The 21,502-nt window shown below is 42.6% G+C and overlaps 1 protein-coding gene across 4 annotated transcripts in view; it reads right to left on the reverse strand.

Annotated features, from left to right (window-relative positions):
- SFXN1 (sideroflexin 1) overlaps positions 1-12,083 on the reverse strand; it is a 24,927-nt gene extending 12,844 nt beyond the window's left edge. For 2 of the 4 annotated variants that reach the window (XM_051630995.1, XM_051630999.1), the window contains exons 1-4: positions 12,004-12,083; positions 11,292-11,404; positions 2,133-2,307; positions 1,330-1,500 (exon numbers count right to left, since the gene is read on the reverse strand). In XM_051630995.1, coding sequence (XP_051486955.1) covers positions 1,330-1,500; positions 2,133-2,296 — 335 coding nt within the window. In that variant the 5' untranslated portion in view covers positions 2,297-2,307; positions 11,292-11,404; positions 12,004-12,083. Of the gene's footprint in view, positions 1-1,329; positions 1,501-2,132; positions 2,308-6,807; positions 6,917-11,291; positions 11,405-12,003 lie in introns of those variants that run through there. The other 2 variants (XM_051630998.1, XM_051630997.1) reach the window with 2 other exon arrangements.
- Positions 12,084-21,502: the final 9,419 nt, after the last annotated feature.

A 21,502-nucleotide genomic window follows, 5' to 3' on the forward strand; every position in this document is an offset into this window, starting at 1 on the left:
GATTGCTACAGAAAAAGCACTAGTACCAATTATTCTGTAACAGGAGGGAAAGCAAAGAAGAGCTGCTGGAGCAGAAGGTGTGTGTCTGTCATGAGGCTTTGGTTCTGAAAAGGGAAGATATGCTATTTGTTTAAACTGCAAAAAAAGGAAAGATTCAGGAGATATAAAAGTGTATTCTTATTCCCTCAGGTTTCCAGTATCTGAATGAGATGCCAAAAGAACAGTGATGAACTACCTGGATCTTTTCTGTCACTATTGCTGTTCTTTCTTCTTGTGCAAGTGCAGCAGTTTCCTTGCTACTGCTCTTGGACTTGCCATGAAGTTCAGGCCTGACTCACACTGCCCTGCTGCAAACCCAGGAGCCCTCATGGATAGAACAAGGAATTTGCCTCCTTCAGTGACGTGCAGTAAAATGGATGCTACACTGCATCATCCCAGGCCTTCCACAAAATTCTCTTAGTACTATGGAGGGTTTGGGCCAAAGAAACCAGCATCTTCCAGGCTAATATATCAGCTAGTTTTGAGTCTAAGTGACTAATGCAAAGAAAAGGTTTATTGCTGCTGTAAGTATTATAGATTGTAACAGAACATGCACAAAAGAGTAACTAGTTAAGAGGAAGCAGTGCTTGTGACTGGGCAGCTGAACTGATGGTTTCATTCACATTCTTGACTGTTTTTTAAACAGAGAGGTATATATGCATCATTCAAAATGGCTGTGCCTTTCTGGAATGTGAGCCAAGCATTTGTAAAACAACAGCATCAAAGATGTTCCTCTGAACCTCCCACCAGGTCTTGCTAACAAAACACTGTGTCACAGAAATATTTCTGACTTGGAGTCTACTAACAGATGATACTGGCTTCTGCTGTGGACTTCCCTGTTCATTTAAGAACTACCAAGGAAATGGATGGATTAAACAGGAGCTGGAGAAACTCGATGAGTGATGGACCAAAGCAGACTGAGTACTCACTTGGCAGAGAGAACATCCTACATGCCAGATCTCTTAAGGTTAGAAATTCCCAGGGATCTCTCCTCCTCTTTGTCCTCCACACAACTCTCCTACAAGGATGGGATTTTGGAACATTCAACTTTCCTAGTCTGAGGAAAAGTGGGATGGTGAAGGAGAGGGGCTAAGGGCTTATCTCACAACTACTTCTAGAGGAAATCATTAGTAAGTGTGACGGAACGCAGAGAGAGAAGAGAAAAAGAAGCAAAATGTTACATTTTGAAATATTGATCATAAATATTATAAAATGGGACTCAAATAACATTGATTTTCACTCATCTAATTTGTAGGCAAAAGTTTTACGTGTCATATTGCCACCACTTACCTATAAAAGGTCATCATACACCCTGTGATAGTCATGTTCATGGGTACCTGAGCTGACATTCGGCCAATCAAGACCATCTTTTCACCAGTGTCTGGGTGAAAGGCTGAATCATAGATGTATTTTGCTCTCCACAAGTCATCTTCTGTCAAACCAGGTGCCACGACACCTTGCCTTGGGACAAGTTGAAAAACAAAACAAGACAACAGAAAGCACAAGGGTTACAAAGTGCTGCAACTTCCAGTGACAAATGTGGCATCGGAGGATTTTGGGATGCTCATGACAGGTTAATCCAGCTTCACAGTCAGCTTGTAGATCTTCAGCTTTTAAATGGACTGGTGAAATAAAAAGAAAAAAAAAAACCAGTGGTGGTTCTGTTGGCTGAGCTGGAATCTCCAGCACCAAATTTCTATTTACTCAAACCTGTACCAGATTTAAAAGCTAAAACATAGAGCTAAAACATCTGGAGTCATTAGTGTAAAACTTTGAAAATTTTACTTGGCAAGAATTTAAGGAACTTCTTGCTTCAAACAATATAACATGTAAGGGGAAGCTTTGAACTCTGTTGTCATATTAACTGTTTTCAGAATTGGACACTTCTGTATTTCAGAATACTTAACAAGGGTTCTCAAGTGACATAATTTCTCCATTCATTAGCACATTTGTTTAAAAAAAAAGTGTTTAAAGTTCTGAAATATGAAAAAGAATGGTGCAGTGAATACAGTGTTTTCAATATTTCCTTTAAAATATATAACCAAGTACTTATCACTGACATGGACTTTTTGTGCCAGCTGTAAATGCCATACCTATAATCCTGCACAATTCTTCTTGCATTTTCCAGTTGGGCATCAGATAACAAAATATTCCGGGGGTCTGTTACAGTAAAGAAGTGACTGGCTCGTCCAACAAAAGTGCTTTGGTCCCAGCGGGGCTCCTTGATGTTAATATTTAATGGTATATCTGCTGACATCTTCAAAAACTCTGTGAAGAAAACACGAACATTTGCAATTCAGAATTCTACCTGTTTCATAGTGTATCTCTAACCTGGAAGATGAACAGTGGTTATGCTTAGAGTAACAAAAACAGAGAACATACACCAAACTACTTGCAGAACTGAGGTGGAAAGGGACAAGTGTATATCCAGAAAGCAGATGATGTCAGGGGTCATCATGGGCTTTAATGAGGTTGGTACTGATAGAAGTAAACCAGCAAGAATGTAGTTAAATGTCTACAGAAATGTTTCTATGTCTGTTTGCCCACCTTTGTAAGAGCACAACTATCTGATTCTGAGGTACAGATACATCATATACACGTACAAGTACCTGAGGATGAGGCAGATGCAAAAGAAGTATAAAAAATTATTAATAGCTGTACTAAATAGCAATATACTTAATCAGAAGTGTGCTTTATTTCAGTGATGAACTAGTATTTACTGAAAATACTGTCTTGAAGGGAATGAGAGATGAAATATTTCAAGAGATGGCTGAAGAGCTGCTATAAAGTGCAGTGACAGAAGAAATATTTAATAAAATCCAGTTAAGTTCTCTGGCATAGCAAAACAAAACAAAAATTAGGAAAATAAACCCAACCATTTCTTTTAATAAATGTTGTTTCTCTAAATCCATTTTTTAACAAACAAAGCTTATATAATGCAACAATTTGCCACATAATGAACACATGACCAGATCTCCTAATGATACTTCAAAGATGGTTGAAGAGCTACAAGGAAGGGTCTTGAGCTAACATAGTTGAGCACTTATGGGGCCTAAGGCCCAGAAAATGAAAAATTACTTCAGGATGACTAAGTTGACCTCAATAGCTCATGAAAGAAGGACAGACCCTGCATAGCACAAGTTATATGAACTTTAACTTTCTTAACAGACATTTCTGCAACATATTCAGTAGCTGGTTGAAACAAAACAAAGCCATCCTCCAAATAATGCTTGTAATTCAAATGGTTGAAGTAAATTTGATCTATACATATGATACCACATGGCATTTTATCTGTTTTAACAGGAAAAACATCATAATTATGAGAACAACTGATACATATGGTGTAAGCTGCCAGTGAAGAGTATTTTCACCTCAGCTCAAGAACAGCATGAAGCTGTCTGACACATTTTGGTCAATTTGATGAAACTTACATGATTAGAACAAAAAAAAATCACAAAAAGAAAGTAACTAATCATGTAAAGTGTCTCCATCATTAAAAAATGTGAACTTCATGGGAAAAAAGGAGAGACCATTAATGAAATCTGAAGAAGCTGTTGTCCACCTCTCAAATGTAATAACTTCCTCCTCCACAGCAAGTGGAAAACCTTGCAAGTCTTTGGAAAAGTAAACTTCTACAGAAATAAAAGCTGAAGTCTCCTCATCTATAAAACCAGCCCTAAATCAGCAGCTTGAAGCAACAGGAAGGAGGAGGAAACTAAAAAATATTTAGAAGGTACCATAGAGCAGCATTTCTAGCAAAAAAAAAACCACCAATGCAAAGCCCAAAAAAGGTGTGTTCTTGGGAGTGAGCTAAATCAGCTCATAGTCATACAAGAAGGAGATTGTACGTCTTTGTAACATGTCTCACAGGAACCATGAAATCAGTTTTTAAAGCAGATGAGGACAGTGTAAAAATCATTCTGCCTTGAACCACTTATCAGCCAGAATTGCTCTTAGAACGGGAATTATTCAGCCATGTAAAGCATCCCTCACCACACACACAGGTAAAAGAAACAGACAATTAAATAACATGACTTGGCTTAAGACAGCAGATCAAGTCTCAAATTACTTGGTCTGAGACCTCCTGACCTGCACTCTAGGCCCTGCTGATACAGCAAGACAAGTCATTATTTCACAAAAGTAATGACAACAGATGGAGGGGCACTGGGTAAGACACAGAGAATTCATCCCTCGCTTCCAGCTGAATAACCTTGTCTTCCTATTCCATGCTCCTGTTTTCTGTAAGTACTTCCACAGTTATGAAACACAGGATTATTTTCATGTGATGCATTTCTCACCAGGCATGTCACAGTATCAACACAGATCATGGGAATAAAAACAGACTGAGGACAGATCTGGAGAACAGAGCTCTCAGGCAGAGAGTCTGAACAGGAGATGTTCTTTAGGTTTCTTTTCCCTTTCTTAGCACTGTACCACTAGCGTCACTCTCCTGTGGTGTATTGTGAAAAAACAGTCCATCTTCTGGTCAAAAATGGTAACTGCTGGTTTTGCAAAGCAGCACCCTGTGAAAGCTGGGTGAACTAATTTATGTAAAAAATTATTTTCCACCAAAAAAAATAAAGTACATTAGGGCTGGTAAGTCGTTCTGTGAATGCTCCCTGTTGGTGTATCATTTGTAGGAAAGGCCGAGTTTCAATACTTTTAGAATTACATTAAGAATTTCATTAAGAAAGGTTAAAAACTGCTTAGGATAGCTTATGTTAATCTGTTTAAAGCTGTCTAATGAATGCTTAATAAAGCAGTCCATAAACAGAAGTTATTTTCTTTCTTTTCACTCTGATTAACATGTATACTACTGGGTTGTTTGTGAATTGTTTCTGTACTCTTATGAAGCCTCTGTCCAGTAAACCAAGTCCCTTAGGATTAAGACATCTAAACAATAAGGATATGCCTTCACTGCAGATGCTTCATGGTTAAATTCAGGATTGTTTCACTCCATTTCATTTAGCCTACCTGGGCAAAGGTGGATCTACAGAAAACAGAAGACTTAACCACCTTCACAGACTTCTTTATCCCCTCCCTGCTTGATCTACTCTGTGTCCACTTGGATGCTCCTTGAACCAGGTGTGCTGATATAACCTATTACCCTAGCAGAAAACTCACCAATGCAGCTGTCCACCCTGCAAAAGATTAGATCTCATCCAAAAAGGGATTAAAACTTCAGTTTTTAAGTACAGAAAAACATTTTCTTATAAATGATGCGACTGACACAACTGACTTGCACTTTAGGAATACACGTAGGAACAATGCTGTTCTAAAGAAGTTTAAAAAAACCCCAAACCAAAACATTTTAAAAGACTGACGACTGATGGCCATGGAGAAGGAACAGATGTCATGCATACAAGGGAGTGTAAAAAGTTCAGACACTGGAATCATATAATTTGGAGACACATAAAATTCACAGTGCAGTAAAAAAAGCCACCGAGTTTCCCAGTCTCGGGACCCGGAATCACTGCCCAATGGTGCCTGACTGAGGGAACCAGAGAATTCCTGCCATGAAAACTTCCATGTTCTCCAGCAAAATATTTTTAAAATAAAAGCCCCACCTCTTTCACAGAGACTACTCATGACTTATTAGCCCCTATTAGTAAATGCTGAAAAGGGAAATAAATCCCACAAAGCAAAGACATAAGACAATGAAGTGCCTGTGTGCTTAGAAGGGATTATCTTGTAAAACAGAATGTTCAACTATAAAGTAAAAATGGTGGCTGTGCACAAAAATGGTTTCATCAATATATTATCCAAAAACCAGGCAGTCATCATCCTACAGTGTATGGCTTTTTAAAAATTTATTTAATATTTTATTTAAACAACACGACTGTAAAAATGCAAGAAATAGGTACAAGACCCTCAACATAAGTTGCTGCAACAGTATTTTTCCTAACTGTCACCTGAGTTTTCAGATACAAATTTAGAGGAGTGCTGCTGTTTGCATAATCAGTTCAAATACTCAGTATCAAAAGCACTGTAATAAAACTATTTAAGATGTAATTATTATTTTAACTACAATGCTTTGTCAAGGGTTTAACTCAACTACCTTCAGTGATATAACAGACATTAAGTAAGCCCAAGATTTAAATTCTCATTATCCATATGCCCATAATAGAATGATGTAAAGAAAATAAAAAGGGCATTTGGGTTAAATCAAATGAAAATAAATCCACCTGAATGCTGAGATAAGTAGACAGCTTGCAAAGGGACTAGAAATTAAATGCACAAATCCTCTAAAACAAAGATAAAAAATGTTTGCTTTGTTACAGCTAACTAATGAAGGCAAACAACTACCTAAGATTTCAGTGCCTGTATATAAGCATCTGAACGTATTGTTCCCACACCTGTTGCTATTCAGTAAGTACCAACTGAGGGGAGACCACCTGGGAAACAGGAGAAAACTTTCAATCAACTGTACCTTAAATTTTAAGGTGGAAAGATACATAGCAAAATTACCCAATCTGATCTTGAAACAACTCTCTTCCCCAAACAACTCAATTGACAGAGGATTTGGGAGATGACATCAATTTTACAAACATGTAAGTTATTGTAATAATCTGTACTGAAATGTCACTTTGAGGTCATGTTCACATGGGAGGATCAGCAGCACTGGAAGGGATACCAGACACCATCACAATGCAGTCAAACAGTTAGCATCTCTCACGGAAAATATGCAGTAAGGAAGGAAATAACACATATGTTCAGTGTTACAAACAACAGATCAATTAGAAAGATATTTAACAGAACCACTTTTACCTGCAAACCCTGCAGCTGGTAACAGTCCACACCAGTAAATTAAACTCGTAATGAAGAATGGACTCTGTTCTCTGGCACATGCGGATTATTAAACACTTTCATTTTCCAAACTCAGGCAGCTGTATCCAAACTGCCCATGGAGAACAGCAGCTAAATCCTCCCTTGTCCTGCCAGAGTGTCAGGTGAACATCAGCTGTCCTGGGCAAAACCACCCCATGCTGTGCTTCAGCCAGTGAACAATATGGGGGAACTGTGTTCCCATCACTGGGAACATTTTTTTGGCACTTGTTTAGCTCCCCAGCACTGACACAGAGGTTTGATTACCCATGTGTTTCACACTGCAGGTCTTCTGAAGTACCAAGGCATATTTTCAGAATCACAACTGTGATTGTTTGTTCATAAAGTTTTTTATCAAGATATGACTGTCAAGGTAAAGGAATGGCCAGGGCTTGCCATGTGCTTGGCACCAAAAGCTGAGTGGAAGATGTGGCTCTGTAGAGCAGAGGCAAGTAGATGTGGTGATAGAGATGGCAGATCAGAGAGGACACTGCTGTATTAGACTGCACTTGACAAGAGCTTTAAAGCAAATTCCTCTGCCACTCTTTAAATCCCTCTCCTGCTGCCTCCTCATTTCTCTCCCAGCCCTAGTAATCAGGAAATGAAAACAAATTTTATCTGAAGAGAAACACCCAGCTTCAGATGTATAATACCCTTCTACAAACTCTTTATTTTACATGAATAATTCTTTGGCTATCTTTTAAATCTGGTACTTCCAATTAGAAAGTGACACTTAACTGAGCTGGATGCCCCAGTATCAACCATCCCCAAATTTCTTGTCCTCTCTGATCAGATGGAATCATCCACCAGTTCATGGTCTAATGTTTAATACTAACATTAGCTCAGAGGAAAAAGAAGGCTTAAGAATAGGCAAGAGTGGCCTCTCTTAAAAAATAACTACATAAAGACCAGCACAAAGTCTGATCAACAGTTTTAGTACAAAGGCTACATTTAGATTTGTCACAGAATCAGCAATAGCAAAAGACTTTAAACCTTGTTTAAAGGTTAACAACAGCAGTTGCAGCAGTTCTCCAAAATGCAGATTCAGGAGTTGTCAAGAGTTCAGCTCTTTGCTGTTCCTTTTCAAAGTTCATGTTTTACACATCACATTGAAGGTCATGCAGCCACTTTTCAAAACAAAGCAATCACCAAAAGTGTAGCCATGACTACTATTTAATTTATTTCAGACAGTACCAAACCACTCAATTTTGAACAACCCAGACATTTGATAATTTATTTTAAACCCTGCTGCCTGACTGAATAATCCAGATGGGCACATGATCTAGGAAATTCTGGACAACTTAAACTCATGCATGAATGATGAAAAGCAGCTTTGCTGCCTTTATAGGCATCTTTAATATTTTCTTACATTACCGACACCTTATATTGTAACACAAGTCTTGAAAAATTCCAAACCAGGATTAAGAAACTTCATCAGGTATAACCATTCCTTTTTGCCATACCTAAGCTAAAATTGGGAATAGACTGACAGAAGAAGTTTCTTGATGACACAACTGCAAACCAAATTCTTCATGCCTGACCTAAATACATATTTTTAAAGCTGCAGCCACTGTTCTGAGGCAAGAAGCCTGCCTAATGGCAAAATGTCCACTCCTTGAGAGATGCAGACACCTTAGGTTGTCAGGAGAGTGATATTGTCAGAGAATTTTTGTGAGAAAAATTTGCCTGAGAACTACCCCAGAAGCAGGCTTTCCTCAACAGATACAAACACCTGAATTCTCTTGAGTGAAGACCCCTTGGCAAACATCCTTAGACTGGGTATTGGGAAAGGTACTGCTTCACTCACCATAATTTTCTGTTGCTTTTTGCTTTTGTGATAGCTGGAGTGCAGATTGTACCCTCCTTCCCCTATAGAAGTGGACTCTATTAATGAGAGTGGCCTTTCACCTCTCCTGCATGTCATTTCAAAAAGTCAGCAAAACGTGAGCTGGGGGAGGGAGAAGTCTAAAGAGAAGTCTATGTCCAAAAGCAGAGCAGACAAAATCATGATAATGAACATCGCGAGATCTCACTTCTTGGTGCCCAGCTCCCACACTGCAACCTGCAGCCCTCTCTTACAAACATGGGACAGCTGGCTGCTCCAGTTTAGGAGCTTAGGGTCCAGAGAAGGGCCACAAGGATGGTGAGAGGACTGGAGGACCTATCATACGAGGAGAGGCTGAGAAAACTGGGTTTGTTCAGCCGTGGGAAGAGAAGGCTTCAAGGAGCCCTTACAACAATGTTTCAATAGTTAAAGGGTGGCTACAAAGAAGACTGAGACTCCTGGGGAGATTCTGATTGGACACAAGTGGTAAATTTTACAACTTGAGGACAGTTAACCATTGGAAGAGTCTCCCAAGGGAAGTGGTAGATTCCCCCATGCTGGACAGTTTTAAGTCTCAGCATTGACAGGGTGCTGAGCCATCTCATATAAACTATAGTAGTACCTAGAAAGGTTGGACCAGATGATCCTTGAGGTGCTTCCAACCTGGCATTCTATTCTATAATTCAAACCAGCCCGCACACAGGAAGGCAAGTGAGTAACCCAGCCAAGACAAATGCTGTAACTTGTACAGTGTCCTGTACCAGGACTTAGACCCCTAATTTCAGGTGGTCATGTAGTATCATGATCCACAAAACCTCCTAGAGGCAAACAAATGTTCCTTTTTTAAAAAAAAACAAGGATGAGGTTTGTCCCTGAAAACCCAGTAAAAATAGAAGGTAGCAGCAGTACCTCCTTCTTACTAGAATCCTACAGAACAGGAATAGTTCGAAAGCTACATGCAGGTTCACTTGTAGAGAGAAAAAAAAGATCTGACACACTACAGCCTCTCAATCTCCATTTTTGAAGCAGTTCCCCAACAGCTTGATGTCCAGCTGTCAAAGCCTTGTTCTGGGAAAGGAGAGGTGTAGGCTGGAAAACCTTTAGGTTGAAAAAAGTATCTGCTGCTATAAATTGGGAAGAAGAGCAGCTTTCCTTCTTCCTCTGGTTTACAAACCCACGCGCTGGTGGCTGCTTGTTTGTTTTTGCAGAGCTGAGTTATTTTGAAGCATTTCTCATGCTGCCTGGATAGAGAAATACTTGGAAATCCTGTTAGGCCTCTTTATTCCTCAAATAACACATTGGCCCTTTTTGGGGCTCCATACCCTGAACAAACTCAGATTTTTCTTTTGCAGGAGCAATGCCTACCACAACAGCTGCTGTGTTGGCTTAGGAGCAAAGGTAGGAAATTAACTACCTTTGGTTGGTAGAAGGTAACCTGTTCTGCTTTAACACTACAACACATTGGCAAAGCCACAGCTGAAAGGCAAACCTAGATACCATCCATACTTTAGTTGCTCTGGCAAAGAAAAGAACACAATGCATTCTCTAGGGATGTCAATCACAGCAGTGTAATTAGTTCAAATGGGAAACACTAATAGATTTTTAGGGGAGGAAAGCACTATTGTGTGGTGGCAAAAGAGCACGTATCACATTTATCGGGGTCATTAAGCAATGGTATTTGCCTATTTGCAATACGTTTGCTACCACAGCTTGAAAGAAGCAGCACAGCTGATGGCTGGGAGAAGTATGATGCAACATACTTACACCAAATGTTAACAATATGACTTGCCAAGTTTTCCTTCCCCAGAGCAGCTTCTACCATAAGTCATCTATTTAAATCACAAGAAAAAAACCTCATACATCTCTGTCTCTACTATGATTTTTCTTACTGCAATCATAAAAACAAATGGACTGGAGAAGGCAAATCATGGCAACACTACAAGATACCTCTTTTTTTTTTTTTTTTTTTTTTTTTTTTTTGCTTATAAATGTAAGTCCCACTTGTAGCCTAGCAACAAAAGCAGCAGTCTGTGTGAAATGGACAGAGCCTGCTGTTGGGGCTCTTTCCTCAAAACAGCAGCCATCTTCAGCGTGTAACTTGATGAGAGATTTCATCATTCTGCATTAAAGCTACCTCCAGATGTTGGAGGTTGTCACAGCCAGCTCAGCAGTGTTGGCTTTCTATTTGCCTCCACTTCTCCTGTTGCATGAGGTATATTGCACAGACACGACACACCTTGTCCCTTCATCAAGAAAAATAAAGCATCTTTGATACAAAAGGCTATTTTGTTTCAGCCCTGATTGGTGCAAGCTTGTCTCTGCTCCTTATGTTTTACTCCCTCCATAAACAGAGGCAGGATTACCTGGCTCTACCCATGCACGTTCATGGCCCTCTTCTGTACTTTTTTGCTATTTAACATATCTTTTTTTTCTGACAGGATTCATACAGGTAATTTTTAATTGCACATTAGTACAAAGCCAGTCTTCCCTCTCCCCAGCCTCAGCTCTCCCAATACCCATTACAACCACCATAAATGATAAGCAAAACAAAATCACCAACAAACAATCAATACTTGTAACTGAAATCCCTGCCTCTGCCTACCAGGTGTCTGCTCTTCAAGTTATTCAGCGTGTTCCTTCCCTGGAAAGGACGACCCCTCAGCAGGGAGGCTTGTCTCCTGCAGGCCTGGGTTCCGTGCCACTGCCACGCACAGCCTGTGACAGACAGCCCACACTCAGGGGACACTCGTGGGCAGGTTTTGGGAGCAGCTGGGGAAGCAGGGAGGAGGCAGGAGGAGAGCAGTGGCAGCCCCCAGCCCGCCGGGCAGCACTGCCAGTGTCCGGGCTGCACCTCCCCGGGAGAGGGGTGACCTGCTGGGACCCGGGCCCTGCTCCCACAGAGGGGAGGGGGTGACACCTGGAGCTGGGACCCAGCAGAGGGGACAGGGACGACACACAGGGCTGGGGCTACATGGAGGGGAGGGGGTGACACCGGGGGCTGAGACCCTCTGGAGAAGACAGGGATGACAAGTGGTTCTGGGTCCTTATGGAGGGGACTGGGGTGCCAAGCAGGCCCAGGACCCTGCAGAGGGGGCAGGGGTGACACGCAGACCGAGGTCTCTGCAGGGGTAGAGGAGGTGACGGAGGGGCCTGCGGGGGCAGGGGGTGACCCGCGGGGCTGGGCCGGCGGGGGAAGGGCAGGGCAGGGCGCCAGGCGGGGCCGGGCTGGCACGGGAGCTGGCACCGGCGCTGGCTCCTCCGCCCGCTCCGCACCCCACGGCCCGGCCCCGGCGAACACCCGCTCCCGGACTCACCTCACGCCGCCGGCCCCGCCGCCCGGAAGAGGCTCCGCGGGAGGCGCTCGGGCCGCCCCGCGCTGCTTCGCTCCGCCCCGGGAGGGCCGGGCCGGGGCTGCCCGCTCGGCCTCCCCGTCCCCGCAGCTCCCGGGACGGTGCGGCGGCCCCGGGAGCCCGGGCTGGGGGCAGCCCCGGGGAGCAGGGTCTGCGGCGGGTGAGCGGGCGGGCCAGGGGCTGCCTGGGCAGCGGAGAGTGATTTCTAGTCGCGTTCACCTTTTCATCACTCCCGCTTGAATACGTCTTGTGGGAAACCACCAGAAAACAAATATCAAAACAACCATGGATCCTTGATGTTGGAAGGAGGAGAATTAATTCAGAGCGTTTGTTTCCTTTCTGTAATTATGGTCAATACACATTTTATAGCACCCGGTAGCTTCTCTGTTTGAAATTAGATGTCCAAGCATTTAAGATGTAATAAAAATAGTAGGGATACTCAGTTACACTGTTACTGTTCTTTCTCCAGCCCAGCTTCCTGATGAACATGGTGATAGACACACAAACTAGATTCCTAATGCATGTTTAAAGAAGCAGCACATTGATGCTTAAATCTGATAGTGGTACTCATGAGCTGGTCTAATAGAACCCTAGAATAGTTTCAGTTGGAAGGAACCTTAAACATCACCTAGTTCCAACCCCCTTGCCACAGGGAGGAACACCTCCTGCTAGATCAGGTTGCTCAAAGTCCCATCCAACCTGTTCTTGAACATAACTTCCATGTGTTCCACCAAACATATCCCATAACTGATGCTGAGTCTTCTGGGGAAAACGTGTTCAGATACAGCTGTACCACATCCCATTTGCATCCTGCAAATGGTGCTAGTTTACCTCTGTGGACCAGGATAACATGTCAACACACAGAGCCCAGTTCCAGGTACGGTCTGTAACCCAGCCCAGCTCCTCTGAGGCCTTTTCTTAAAATTCTCTTTGCTCTCAGGGAGCATCCCTGAGATGTTCACAGGTCTCATCCCTGAACGGGTGAAAACTGTGCATGCAATACAACCTGCTCTTTAAAATCTTTTAAAAAAATCTTTGCTGTTAAAATGGAACTTATGTGAAAAAAATGATTTTTTTTTTTTTTCATTAAAATATGGCTGGACTTTGTTTTCAGCTTTTAGCAAGCCTCTTCAGCTTATTATTTTAAATGAAAATTAAAATTCCTTTCTGAAACAGACACATCAAATCCCAGATGTTCACCTATGTGTTTTTCCCATGGCTCCACAACTTCGGTCTTACAGATATATACATGACAGCTACAGGTGCAAAAATACCAGGTGAACTTCCATTATAAAAGAGTAAAAACTGGCACTGATACTCTTGCACTGCATTTTTCTTGCACAGCAAAATTTGTCCACCATTTATATATTTTACTGCTTGTCTCTTTAATTCTTTTTCCTCTTCTCAGGCAGACCTCAGTCTCCAGGACCACTGACAGATCCAATACCAAATACATCTTTGATGGTGTCTGGCCCTAACATTTGTTGCTGAAAACGTTGCATTGTCCCAGCAAGAAGGACATTTCAGTCAGAGAACAGAGACAGCTGGATGTTGTGCCCAGAAACTGATGAGGGGGCTGTGGGTGTGACTGATTCTGTGGGATATGGTTTCCATGCTGAGGATCGAGGTCTTCCGCAGCTAAAGTTTTCTTAAATGCCAAAGGCACTAACAAGTAAATCTGCTTTAAACCCACAAATGCTCTTTTCTGCACATCACAAAAGAAACTGCTCACAATCTCTGTAATGTAAAATATATTAATATCTTAATTCTTTCTCTGAGTCACTATATAGGAAGCTATGGACACATTAATTCCTTGAGTTAGTAATTTGCTCTGTGTTCAGTGCAGATGGTTCTGAACAGCTATATAGCTTCTTTTTCACTAGACTAGTCATTTTTCTCATTGCTGGGAAACAAATCTGATTTTTTGCCATGAATCCTGAAAAGTCCTGAGGTGTTTCTGACCAATCAACAGCAATTGCTCAAGAGCCACGAAACTGAAAGGCAAATGGGTGAATATGGGTATTCACAAGGTATATCTAATCTCTGGCTACATGTGGTTTTTTTGTCTGCACTGATTTTACTGCTCTAATGTTTTCATCTGCATTAAAAAATGCAGAATCCAGGAGGATGTGCCAGCTGCCAGATCCAGATGTGTGTTTTGGCTTGATCCTCCTTCTGCTCTAAGGCGAGACTTGGTGTACAGATCCTGTACCCTCCATGAGCAGGTGGGTGGACAGGAGGGGCTGCTGTGGTCTCCAGCCAGCAATTTGCCTTTGAGCATCAGGAGGAACAGCCCCCAGAATGTGGTTTTGAGCATATTGATCTGCAGCTGAATAATGCAGATTTTGTTCTTCAAAAGCCCTGGTCCCCCCGGGAGGCTCCTACACAGACAATCCTGTGCAATTAGTCTGTGTTGCTGGGTCAGTGCTCTGTTTGCAACCTCAAGCCTGTGTTTTCTTACAGGTTCATGCAGAGGGTAGTATCTTGCTGGTTAAATTACAGTGCAAGTACTAATGGTATTTCTAATGGTAACACTTTCTGTGTGTTACAGTAAGTGTGTGCCTAGAGACTATGACTGGTTTAATCAAATAAGCCTTAGCTCAGCTCCTGTTGAAGTAGGTCTTCCAGTTGCCTTATTTCCGAAGGAATAGGTTAATAAGACTCCTGCAGACCTCCAGATGTACATTCAGTCCTTTGCATTTGTTGAACTAGGGAAGAATTCCTGGACTATTACAGGGCAAATTCTTCCCTACTCTGTCCAGAAAAGGAGGATTTCTGTTCCTCTACAATTACTACCTCAGCTAAGAAATGAGCTTTACTGTATTTGCTTTCCTCAGGCCCTTCTGCATTCATAACATTTACATTGGACATGAAGGCATTTTGTGTTTGTTACCATTTCAAATTGGCACTGGGGATCAACTGAGAATCACGAAGAGCTGCTGTACCTTGCTTTTGTTAACATAAATCTCCAATATGTGGCACTGCAGGACCAGGTTTTCCACAACCCTGGATCACAAACCTTGCAGTCAAAGAGAATAAAGGCAAGTGTGGGATATGACAAGACTTTTCTGCTCAGTGAAAAAAAGTGGTTGTAGAGCAGGTGGGAAATGATGTGTGGTGATGGCCCTGAAGGTGCAGTGCAAGGACCTGGGGTGTATTCAGCTGCCAGCTCTGGAAGATGGTGTTAGGAACTGGCCTTGGCACCAAGCTCATTCTTATCAGGGGTTTGCCAGAAGAAACCAGCAACATTTCTGGGAACTATTCTGGGAACAAGCACTCCCTTGATGGGAGGTGCCTGTGAAGGCTTTGTGCTGGGCTTGGCTATCAGGAGCAGAATACTGGGTGAGGGGAGCCATTTATATACAGCATCTCCTACAGTCTACTGACTTACTGTACATTAATTTTACATAGAAAATCCAAACCCTAACCTGGAAGGGATGTCAGTACAGTCTGAGGAGTGCCCATAAGTTGAAAGATTGTGTCTGTAAGTGAGCTAGGGATTTCTGTGTGTCTGGGTCAGTGTACCAAGAAACACCAGCAGTTTCAGCTGATAATGACTAAACTATAACCTAGGGAAATCTGTGCAAACAGACAAGTAACACTACACTTTTTGGCAATACCAGTTTTAATGAAACCCTTATAAAAGCTGATAGAGGATTACTTACAAAATCAGTTCAAGATTTTGGCTCCACATGCAACATTTGAACCCAGTTTTACTGTGCCAAGCTAAATTCATGCACACCCAGTTTTCCTGTTTCCCTAGATGAAAACATGCATAGTTATATCAGATAAGACTGGAAGGGAACGAACACAGAAAGCCAATCTGCATTTAGAAGGGACATAAAGCTATGTTTAAAGGACTAAACCAGCACTCCAAGGGGATTAGGAAGTCATGTCTTCTATGATGTGGCTATTTTATGTCTCTTGTGGGGTCATTTATGCCCTGAAGCACCTGTGCCAGCTACTGTTGGCAATAAGACACTTGCCCAGGCAGACTGATCTGGGATGGCAATTATGCAGCTATGGATGTCATATGGGCACAAGAGAAAGTGCAGCATCATCCTGTAGGGCTCTGGGAACAGCCACAGGATCTCACAGATGCTTCAACAGGGCCTTACGATTTTTTTTCATCATCCTCTAGGGACCAGATTTCACCTCCTGAGTGTTTCCAACAGCTTCTGGAAATAGCAATTAAAAATATGCACTCTCAAATGTTTACTCCTACAGTAAATAGGCTGGCACTTGTCAGCACACAGGAGCAGAAGATGACACACAGGAGAGCATGTCACAGCAACATGGCATGCAGCAACACGGGCAAACAGGTGAGAACCACCTGTGACAGCACAACATGTGATAAAACAAGACACCACAGGACAACTCAAAACAGCACAGAGCTTGTCACAACAGGACATAGCATGTGACAGCATGAACAGCATGGGACAATGCTCAACACCTTGCCACAGCATGATACGTACACCTGAAAGCTGATAGAAATGCCTAGAGAGTAGTGAGAGGTTCAGGGAATTCCTAGAATGGTAATGGAAAATGTCTAGAAAACCATGGGAAATTCCTAGAAAGCTACAGGAAACTCCTGGAAAATTATGGGAAATTCTTAGGTAGCAAAATTGAATTCCTAGAAAGCTGTAAGGGAGGACTTCAGGAAAGAAAAATGTGAATTCTGAGAAAGTTGGATACAAATTCCTAGAAAGTTGGTGGGAATTTCCTAGAAAGTAAGGAGGAATTGCTACAAAGTAATGGAGGAATCCTAGAAAGAAATGCACTGTTCCTAGAAAGCTGTGGGAAATTTCTGAAGAGCAGAATGGAACTCCTATAAATAGTGCAGAATTACCAGAAAGCATCAGGGAAATTTCTGGAAGAGCATTAGGGATTTCTTGAAAGTAGCTGGGAATTCCTAGAAAGCAAATGGAAATTCCTAGTAAGGTAAAATTAATGCTTGGAATGGGAAGTTTTCCTGGAAAGCAATACGAAATTCCCTGAAAGCTGGGTGGAAATTTCTAGAAAGATCACTAGGAAAACCCTCAAAAGATGTATAAAAATGCAAGAAAGGAATGGAAAAATCCCAGGTGGGCTGTACATCCTGGAGTTCCTAAAGACCTGGGGGAAGTTCTTAGAAATTAAAGCTGAGAAAAAAATAGAAGCAAACCAACCACTGTAGAATGGGGGGAAAAAAGTGAAAGCAGAAAGTGGATAGGATCAGATCCCATAGCCTTTCCTGAAAAGTAACTTGAACCTAGGAGACATGGCTGATTTGATCTTCTAAGCAGAGAGGAGCAGCTCACTCTGAACACTGGTGGAGCTGAGCCCTCCTCTGCACTGAGCCCAGCCCCGAGCAAATGAGTTTTGTGGGAAGGGAGCAGGGGGAATTGGCTGACTTGGAAGGCCCTTGACCTTGAGACAGATTTTGACAAATGGATGATGAAATTCAGGGAACATTACCAGCCTGGGAATGTTTGTTAGAGAATGTCAAAGCAACAACTCTGCCACACAGGGCAGGGAAGAGCCAAGGGTGTCAAGGCAGGCTGCAAAGAGAGAGATGTGGCTTGTGTTGCTGGGATGAAACAGTCCTGCTTGGTGTGGTGGAACGTTTCTGACTGCCATCAAGCCTGTGTGATTTGGTGAGGACTTGGACAATCAGCATCTTGCCTCCAAGAGCAATTTAACCCCAGCATCCAAAGGTGGGACTCTGGGTTGGTACAGCTGCAACATCACAACGGCAGCAGGGTTTTCCGGGGAGCTGCACAGGGGAAAATGCTGCTGGAGACAGCAAAGCTTCAGGATTGGCACATTTGGAATGGTCTGCTCACCACTGGACTGCTGGTTGACCCTGTCTACCCAGGCTGGATCTGCTGCTCTCCTGTGTGGGCACAGTGGGCAGAGCTGCCTGCATCCACAGCTCCCTGACCTGCAGGTGTGAAATGTATGTGTTGGGCTTCACTACCAGCAAGAAGTGATGCTCTGTGAGTACCAGCTTCTATTTTGGTTGTGTTGTGGGTTGTTTTTTTTTTTTTTGGTGGGGGGGTGTGGGTGGTAAGTATTTGTTTAATTATCTTTAAGTCAAAGATCGGTAGCCTGTCACTGGGAGGGCTGTGGAGCCTGACCATATGGGATGTGCAATGATGTGGACTGAAAAACAACCCGTTGTAATGCAAACTATTGCTCACTTGCTCCACTAAGCTTTGGAGGCAATGCGTCCAGCAGGTACCAAGCTCACTCTTCATTGTCAGACGTCCTGCACCAGAAAACCACACAAATCTGCTGGTAGAAGTGAAACACTTCTTCTCCAGCCATCAATCAGGGGCTGGGCTGGAATACGGGGAAGGATCCATTTGATGCTGGCAGGCAGCTCAGGAGTAAATCTGTAACACCAGTTTAGGAGGGGCGAGTGCCACCTACCAAGCCATCTGCTAGGAAAATTGTATTCTCTGCAGTCTCATCCACTGCTGCTCAAAATCACTGTAGCACTCATCTGTGAAGAGTTTTGCTGCTGATATATCTATTTGTATTCTTTTTATCCATCCACTCAGAATTAATTATTTCTCAGATTAATTTCACTCTAATGAATCATTCTCTAGCACTGGTTTTATTTCATTTCTGAGGTACAAATTAATATGTCAAAGCCATCTTTAACATTAAAAGTGCTGTCATTTTTTCCATGACTTTTCTTTTGATTCATATGTTCAATTTCAGTTTTTCTGAGGGCTTAAAATGTCGATGCAGTGTGGAGTGAAAGAAAAAACACAAGCTACACAATATTTTAAAAATTATGCACATGCAAATAAAGCATAAACTGGGAGGCAACGGCCCAGTCTGTATTTTTGTGTTGACATACTGGTTTCTGTGTTCTTTCATGTAGTAGGTCCTCAACAATCAGCTGTGTAGGGTTTTTAAACGCATGGATTAAAATATAAAATTCAGCAGCACATCAAGTGCCTGCATTTGGCAGTGAAATCACCAGGAATTTTGAGATATTTTGTATTTGTTGATTTAGATTGGGTATTAAAGGAAGGGTCTTGTTGGTTTGCTGTGGATTTCCTGGCACCATGTGGTCATGCTGCAGGGATGAGGCAATCTGAGGAAGCATTTTTCTTTCCTTAAAGCTCTCCCCTTCTCTCAGCTATAATTTATTCTCATCATCCTCTGCAGTTTGGCTTTCTACTCACTCTGAAGGGAAGTGTTGGCAGGGCAGTAAACCCTCTCCTACCCCATATCTGTGGCAGATGGAAATCCCAAAAAGAGAAAGGGGGAAATTTTAGGCTTCCCTGCCTGAGCCATTTCCAGGGTGATTTAAGATCCAGTGATGGTCTCTGGTTTGATGGAGAGGGTCGAGCTGTGAGAGGAAGGGTCATTCCAAGTGCTCATTGTGGAAAACTTTTCTTTCTCTGGACCTGTGGGAGTGAGTGGGTGGAACTGGAAAAAAACCCCATAAAAACTCCCTGCATAAGCTCTGCTGGTTAAATCACACGGTTATTGGCAGCATCTCAGGGAGCTTAAATTACCCAAAGCTCCTGCATGGCAGGAGGCTGAGGACTGTTTAGATGACAGCTTCTGCTCGGATCCCTGGCCACAGGTTTGGTATTTCTCTTTCTTTCCTATCTTCCACTTCCCTCTGAAAAGAACTGCTTTGTTGCCAAAGCTGGGGGTTTACAGCTGAAACCAACCAGCTTTTCTCTGGGTTGGCATTGCGAATGCAGGAAGGTTTTACTGGCAAGGGAAGGGAAGGAGAACAGAGCCTGAGTGGGCTGTGGGCAGGAGGGGGACAGGAGGGGAGCACTGCTCCCTTCCCTTCATAAACAGCCAGGTTATGGTTTCCACCACTCCTAAAGCTTGTGCCTGCAGAGCCGGGCAGACATGAGGCTGCTTTTTGAGAGTCTGCTGCCTGATCTGCTGCAGAGCACAAGCCCTTTCTGCAGCTTCCTCCATGGTGGCCCAGGGGTGCAAGTGGCACTCCTGGCTGGGACTGGGCTGCACTCCAGCAGTGGAGCATCAGTGTACCAGAGAGGGGAGATGCCAGAGGAGCTGCAGGGCCTGGTCCTCTCTCATGAGCACCCCACATCCAGTGCATGAGCTTCAGATCCCGGGAACCAGTAAACGCCCAGCAAATAATTTCCATTTACACCCTCCTTGCATTACCCTTCGTGTCCAGCTCTGCCACTGCCTGAATTAACTGCCTTGAAAAATTAATTTAAATTCAAACTTTCATAAGTGGTGTTTTTGTTTGGGTTTTTTTTCATTTTCCTTTTCCCTGTCAGTGTCCAGACATGCTGCACATACTCCACAAGTGACCTGATACTCAGAGATGGTTTTTGCACCAGTTGCCATTGGAAATAGTTCAAAAGTCAACAGTCACAAGGGCACTGTTTCATGAGATCAGTCCTGCTGAATCTCCCAGACTCTAAGGTCCAGCTGCAGATGGACAGGCCTATAATTTACAGTCAAAAAAGAGACAAAAACCCAACAACTCCACTCAGTGCTGAATATTTAGGACTCTTGTTGTCAGTGCTTGGGGACTAGAAATCATCTCTCTCACTGATCCTTTCTCTCTGCTGATGGATCTTTATCATTCAAGAATGAGCTTGAGATCCTTGGAGATGGGAGTAATATTTTTTTCTGCTGCTACTCTTTGCTCTGTGCTTTTGTACTCACTACTGTGGTTCTCCCTGTGGAATGCCCAACATGATAATATCAATTTAACCAGTGTGCTTCACTGATCTTTAAGGGAGTTCCTAGCTGATGTTTGATTTCCGGAAACCCTGGATTTTTCTGAGAAAGTTAAATCAAGGCTAAAGTTATCTTGGCTTATTAGTATAAGCAGTTATTTAGGAACCTGAACAGCTCTTTCAGACATTATTTCTGTGAACATGCCTCAGCTGATTTAATGTTTTGTAAATCCCATGCATGCAGACTCAAAAAGTCATCTCAGGAGTGACATGAGTACAACTTGTATCCACGTACTATAATATTATTTTGTAAATTAAGCTGCCTTTCTCCAGCTCTAGTACATGTGCTATTTTGTAGATTAAAGCATATTTATCTTTAGATACAAGATCTGGACTTTGTTCAACTCTGAGTTGTAGCTAATTGCTGTTTGGATTAAGATCATTTGGATAAAGGTGCTTCTCAGTATTTACATTTTTAAAGCTTCATATGGACCAAATAATATTTTCTCAAACCAGTCTCCTGGGAGGCTCAGGTGCCTTGCAGGGTGGTAACAGCAACACAAAAGCTTTCCTTTGCTGGGCATTGTTTTGATTCCAGCATCAGTCAGTAGGGATAGAAAAGCATTAAACAAAATGAAGTAGCTGTTTTATGTGGGTACTCAGAGAAAATTCAGCAAGTTCTGTGCTTGTTTCTGAATCTCCAAGAACACCTGCACTGTTGTCCTGCTGCTGGCAATTTTAGGCAAGTTCTGACCTGGGCAAGAGTTGATTCTTCTCATGCTGGC

This window comes from Apus apus, chromosome 13 (genome assembly GCF_020740795.1).
Source record: "Apus apus isolate bApuApu2 chromosome 13, bApuApu2.pri.cur, whole genome shotgun sequence".
Classification (NCBI taxonomy): Eukaryota; Metazoa; Chordata; class Aves; order Apodiformes; family Apodidae; genus Apus; species Apus apus.